General features: G+C 36.6%; 1 protein-coding gene across 1 annotated transcript; it reads right to left on the reverse strand.

Annotated features, from left to right (window-relative positions):
• Positions 1 to 1,171: 1,171 nt before the first annotated feature.
• LOC106328170 (probable mannan synthase 11) lies at positions 1,172 to 6,483 on the reverse strand. The gene is made up of 9 exons (XM_013766555.1): positions 6,011 to 6,483; positions 5,835 to 5,933; positions 5,389 to 5,641; positions 5,161 to 5,271; positions 2,620 to 2,756; positions 2,226 to 2,339; positions 1,838 to 2,037; positions 1,543 to 1,734; positions 1,172 to 1,377 (listed from the first exon to the last, which is right to left on the reverse strand). Exons 1-9 carry the CDS (start codon positions 6,269 to 6,271, stop codon positions 1,230 to 1,232), a joined length of 1,515 nt encoding a protein of 504 aa, XP_013622009.1. The 5' UTR covers positions 6,272 to 6,483; the 3' UTR covers positions 1,172 to 1,229.

Below are 6,483 nucleotides of genomic sequence, written 5' to 3' on the forward strand. Positions count from 1 at the left end.
GAGCGACTTTGGTGTGTCGCTCCAACGGGTCGCTCTGGATCGGGAGCGACCTTGGTAGGTCGCTCTGAGAGGTCGCTCCAGGGTCATCTAAGACGGTTCGGAGTAACGAGAACGCGAGCGACTTCATGGCGTCACTTTAGGAAGGTCGCTCTGAGAGGTGGGACACAGCGACTTCGTGATGTCGCTCCGGGAGGTCGCTCTCATGCTCTGCTCGTTTAATGATCACCTATTTCACCTCCTTCGAGCTCCAAATGCATCCAAATGTCCCCAAGAACTCTATGTGGCACTCCAGTACCTAATAGAGACTCATGTATGCAAAATGCAACTTAAACATGTCTAAATCCTAATCTCTATGATGAAAATGTTTATGAATGAATGGATAAAACAATGCAAATATGCAAGATATCACTGTGATATTTCGATGAATACTCAAATATTTTATCGAGTAATTGAGTGCCTAATTATCATGTATGTACACATTTTCCAAATTAATATATAAAATGCAACTTCTGTAGAAAAAAAAAGACAATTTGGCAATAATGTTCAAAGGGAACAGCATCGGTCTTCTAGTTATTTGTTTTTAGAGACCGATCCAAAAATTACCATACTTTTTCAGAAGTCTCTGAGAATGTACCACACAACCTTTGGCTGCCTAAAACACATTTGTCTTATGCGCTATAATATTATTTCTTATATAAAAAGAAAATAATGTTACCTTTACTGAGGGACTTTCAACTCAAGTCTAAGAGCACATTTACTAGTTGTCAAAATAATTTGAGATAGGGACAATACTATGAACCACACTTGAAAAAACAATTGGTGGGAGAGTAAAAGAATCGGAACCAGGTTCTTTTCTTTTTTACTCTTTTCCAAGCTTCTTAGAATCAATGGAAATGTTAATGAACATGAAACAAGTGGAGGAAACTAATAAATCAAAAATCATCTCGAGATTCAACAAACTGCACTTTACATAATCCTAAGCACACTATTTAAACCAAAGAACTAACATTTGTACAACAATTAAATGAAGATATTATTGAATTCTATACCAACGTCTAAACTAAGTCTAAAATCTATTTGCTTTAGCAAAAAAAAAAAGTCTAAAATCTGGAAAAAGAAGGATTATACTCTTAGCAACTTTCAGTGTATTGCTTAGTTGGAGTCATAACGGTTAATTATATTACTAATTATATTTTCTTGATGAGAATAAGATGCCTAGATAGGACATTTCAAGTTCCGACAAAACCAACTCCACATATAATAAATGCAAGAGCCTGCATGAGTAGATAAACGTATAACAATGAACTCCCGAAGGCAAAGTCGTAGCATGCACAACACAGTATGTATATCCCCACCATCATCTCTTTTAGGTTTAATCTGCAACGAAACAAATTCTTTCACCAGTTAGTATCCTTAAGTTTTGTTTGATGGAATTTTTTAGTTGTTTGCATGTTGTACCATCTTACTAGTTTTGTTAAGAGGAATCATATAAAAAGATAAACCCGAAAAATTGCTATTTATTTTTGTTAACTAAATCTTTACCTTTGGAGAATCCCATTAAGAGGTTTTTTCACTTGAGGAAGTAACTTAGTCTGAAGAGCATCTCCTAATTTTTCTGTGACGACCCATTCGTTTACTCTTCCTCCTTCAAGTAAACCGATGAAAGTTCCTTTGGTCCGATGCATAGCCATTACATTCTCGAACAAGACCCAGAAAAACACGAGATAGAATGATCTACGTGCTTGCAAATAATTCATGGTAAATATTATATAGTGTATCTTAAGTATTATATTACAATGAAAAATGTTGCGGTTATATGGAAGTACGTAGTACTAACCTTGGCGTGGCAATGGCAGTGAAGAAAGTGATCATAAAAGGAACGTAGATAGTTGACCAAGTGGGAATGCTGACTTCGTAAAAGAATACGCTCGTAGGAAGAATGATGCAATAGAAGAAGAAAGTGAAGAAATGGACTAAGATCTTCCGCAGAAAGAAGAAGCTGTAGATCACATACAACTTCTTCCAAATCATCACTCTCTGTTCACAATAGCAAATCAAATTCATTACCAAAACCTTTTTTTGTATGTAGATATTGCTCAAAGATCAAACAATAGAGAAACTGAGATTGACATCATCATGCATGCCTCACGTTAAATGTTGGCACGTGCGACCAACAGGTTTCACGTGCTGTCTCAAAATGAAATAGTTGAAGTTAGGAAAAGTACCTTATTGTGAATAATTTCCATAGTCATTTTCCTGAAGAGATTTGCTGGACCGCATGACCATCGATGTTGCTGGAATCTAAAAGCCTTGAACTGGCTTGGAAGCTCACTTTTCACCTACAACAACAATTCTCTTTGTTATATATAAAAATCTCATTGATTGATATCCACACGTAAATACGTTATCAGATTATAATTGTTGCTATTAACATTTTAAAAATCATATTCAACTTTCCATAAAGTGTGTGCAAAGCAAACATCACATGTGACGAATATTAATTAGGTTTTGGACTATATATACGAGTTAAAGAAAAATTTTCTTTTATTACAAACAGGTTTGGATACATTCATTCATTAATTATTGTCGCCCCCCACCCCCACAACAAATGAAACGTACCTCGATGTCATTGACGAAGACAAATTTCCAGCCGTGTAAACCAACACGAACGGCCAAGTCCATATCCTCCACGGTGGTCCGGTCTTTCCAACCTCCAGCTTCTTCCATCCCTGCCAATCTCCACACACCCGCTGTCCCTGCAAAACTCCAGTTATATTGTTTAAATTGGAGCAACATCAAGATTGTCTGTTTCGACTGAGAGATCTCTAAAATAATGAGCCCGATTTAGAATATGTATATTTTAATTGCTATAGGAAAAATCAACATTTAATTGCTAAAATCCATGATTGTATCTTATATTAAAATACCAGTTCTAGTTCAACAAATAAAAATAATAGAGAAAGTTGTCAATTAAATCCCGAACTTTCAAATTTTGTTGAAAAAAAACATGAACTTTCGCTTGGACCATTTAAAGCACCAACTTATCTTGACTAGCCGTTTATAGTCTCAAATTAATTTGACTAAACCATATTTAAGACGTCGTTAACTCGGTTAACGAAAGGATTAAATGGCGTTAAGTTCCGTTTTCTATTTCTGTTAAACCTAAACTAAGTCGTTTTAGAAATAAGAAAATTCCCAAAATCCTCTCTTCTCCAAAACGAAATCCCTAATTTCTCAAATCGAAAAACACAAACATTTTCTTCAATTTGGGCGAGAATGATGAGAAACAAAGGGATCCCAGGAGAGAAGTTACCTACTCTGCGAGGAAAGAAGAGAGACGCTGAATCTATGAATAACGGAAGTGGAGCAGAGGCTCGTGAAGTAAGAGCTGCTGGTCGTGAAGCAAGGTCTCGTGAGGCAGAGGCTCGTGAAGCACCAAATCGTGAAGCAGAGGCTCGTGAAGCAAGAGCACATGCTCGTGAAGCAGGGGCTCGTGAAGAAATGGCTCGTGAAAAAGAGCATTCTGAAGTAGAGAATCGTGAATCAAGAGCCCTTGAAGCAAGGCTGAGTGAAGCTGCGGCTCGAGCAGAGGCTTGTAGGGTAGAAGATACTCGAGCTTCAAAGGCTCTTATAGAAGAGGATTTAAGTGAAGATGATTGTGCTGTTGCTAATGATGATGATTGTGATGGTATCGAAAATGATGTTGATAAAGAGGATGAAAATGAAACAACTTCTAACCAAGCAGTGGATGAGGAAGATGAGGAAGATGTCGAAGAAGAGGTTGAGGAAGAGAACGTGGATGGAGATGCTGCGAGAGATGAGGAAGATGAAAGTGATGCAGATAGTGGAGATGATATATGGGACGATGAGAGGATTCCCGATCCTTTGTCTTCTGATGACAAGGACGACGAGGAAGAGCAAATTCGTAGAGACCATCAAGATTCGAATGAACTACTTGCTTTGGGAAAAACTTTTAATTCTGCAGAAGATTTCAAACTTGCTATTCTGAGGTATTCTCTAAAAACTAGATACGACGTCAAGTTATATCGGTCGCAAGCAACGAAGATTGGTGCTAAGTGTTTAGATACTGATGTTCCTTGTGGGTGGAGGATTTATTGTTCGTATGAGAAGAGAAAACAGAAGATGCAAGTGAAGGTTTATATCGATGAGCGTACTTGTGTCAGATCGGGTTATTCAAAGATGTTGAAGCGATCGATTATAGCATGGCTCTTTGCTGAGAGGTTGAGATTGAATACGAAACTGACAAAGCAAGAGATGATTTCAGAGATTTTGAGAGAATACAATCTGGTTGTAAGCGATGAGCAATGTGGTAAGGTGAAGACCAAGGTTCTGAGAGAAAGGAAAGCAAGTCATGAAGCTCGTTTTGCTCGGATTTGGGACTATAAAGCTGAGGTATTACGAACTAACAAAGGCACCAAGTTTGAGACTGAAACAATTCCTGGACCAACCATTGGAAGCAAACAACGGTTCTATCGTCTCTATATTTGTTTAAGAACTGAAGAACAAGTCTTATTTTCGGATGGTTTGTTGATGTTTTATTCTGGATGATGGTTTGTTGATCTATTACTTTGGTTGAAGAACATGGTTTGGTGATGTATTATTTTTGATCTATCATGTTTTAAATCATATGTTTTTAGCAAAACCTTTTTTTTTTCGATTTGAGAACATGTACTTTGGTCGGAGAACAAGTGTTTTTTTATTTGAGAAATTAGGGATTTCGTTTTGGAGAATAGAGGATTTTGGGGATTTTCTTATGTCTAAAACGACGTAGTTTAGGTTTAACAGAAATAGTAAACAGAACTTAACGCCGTTTAATCCCTTCGTTAACCTAACGACGTCTTAAATATGGTTTAGTCAAATTAATTTGAGGTTTTAAACGGCTAGTCAAGATAAGTTGGTGCTTTAAATGGTCCAAGCGAAAGTTTATGATTTTTTCAACCAAATTTGAAAGTTCGAGATTTAAATGACAATTTCCCCAAAAATAATATATATATATATACAACAAGTGTGGCTTGTTTTAGCGGATTATTAAGTCTATATAGAATATAAAATTAGAGCATCTATATAAGAAATAAATATAAGAGTTAAAGTTTTCTACCAGAGGATAAATTATTTAAATAAAAGATGATAGATATGTACCGTTGAAGCCAAAGAAGGCATGTCTGGTGGATCCGGATTCTTGCTCTGCCATAAAATGGTAATTTAGTGACATCTCCTGCATCCTAGTCATCAAGCACTTGTTTGCGTTCACTGCACCAAAGAATCATTTCATTTTCAATAATACTACAAGCATAGTGTATATATAATTCTTTATTATCTCAAAACACATAATGTCGAAAAATAAGTTTTATCGTAAAGTATCCATACCAAATTTCCATCGAGCTTGAACAAGAGCAAGCTCAGGATTGTGGATGAGAAACGGGACAGTGCGGTGTAGGTAGTCGGGCTCTGGCTGGAAATCAGCATCGAAGATGGCAATGTAGTTGCATTGTTTGACGTAGCTATGCCTCATGCCTTGTTTAAGAGCTCCAGCTTTGTAGCCATTTCTATTGTCTCTCCTCTCACATTTTATGTTTATGCCCTTGCTTGCCCACTTTGCACACTCTACGCTCACCATTTCCTGCCATTAAGACATCAATATTAAATCATTATTTAAGAAAAACATAACATTTAAGTGTCTTTATAAGTAATTAATAAAATAAAAGAAGTAAAGTAAAGTTTTTTTTATTTATTAATGTGAACAAAATATTTTATTAGTAATTAGCTAGTAATTAGCTAGCTAGCATGCGTTTGAAAAGGTCAATTATGTGTACCATGATGGTGGGATCAGTGGAATCATCTAAAACTTGAATGATAACTCTATCCAATGGCCATGTGAGTCTGCACGCAGCACCTATGGATAGCTGAAAAACCTGTGGGTTCAAAACAAAATCGAATTTGAAAGACTTGGATCATCATTATTGAATGCTTAATCAGTTCATATAAGTACCTCTCGTTCATTGTACATTGGGATTTGAACAAGAACCATCGGATAGTTTTGGTTTCCGACCTCTATGTCCTCCTGCATTGCCTCCCATTTGTAGATTTTTTCGGGTTTACGTTTAAACAGCTTGACGTAAATAACTACAATGTTCATATACACACTTTCGACGAAAACTAACAAAGAGATGACCAAACATATAGCCACTAGACATTTGAACAGTGGAACTAGAAGTAGACTCCTCGCTTGTCTCAACCACATGGTTTCCATGCTTTTATATATACACTCTTCACACCATTACGTGCTTCAAGCTTTTCGAAAGTCACAGCTGCATCTTCATATTCCTTGGAACTTGTCGCAAAGGAAACATAGCTATTTTTCTTCTCAGAATCAAGATATGGGGTTTGAGATAGAATGGTGAGGAAGAGCAGAGGGGTTTAGAAAGGTTTTTGTATTATTGTCTATCAGTGACTGACTTGAGA

This window comes from Brassica oleracea, chromosome C3, assembly GCF_000695525.1.
Source record: "Brassica oleracea var. oleracea cultivar TO1000 chromosome C3, BOL, whole genome shotgun sequence".
Lineage (NCBI taxonomy): Eukaryota > Viridiplantae > Streptophyta > Magnoliopsida > Brassicales > Brassicaceae > Brassica > Brassica oleracea.

What these genes read in the sequence shown, in the direction of transcription:
- LOC106328170 (XM_013766555.1), bottom strand. Translation starts at nt 6,271, where the DNA reads ATGGAAACCATGTGGTTGAGACAAGCGAGGAGTCTACTTCTAGTTCCA. An exon ending in CCACTGATCCCACCATCATG is followed by an intron (nt 5,642 to 5,834) that starts GTACACATAATT and finishes TCTTAATGGCAG; the next exon opens with GAAATGGTGAGCGTAGAGTG. An exon ending in ACTGCCATTGCCACGCCAAG is followed by an intron (nt 1,735 to 1,837) that starts GTTAGTACTACG and finishes GCAAGCACGTAG; the next exon opens with ATCATTCTATCTCGTGTTTT.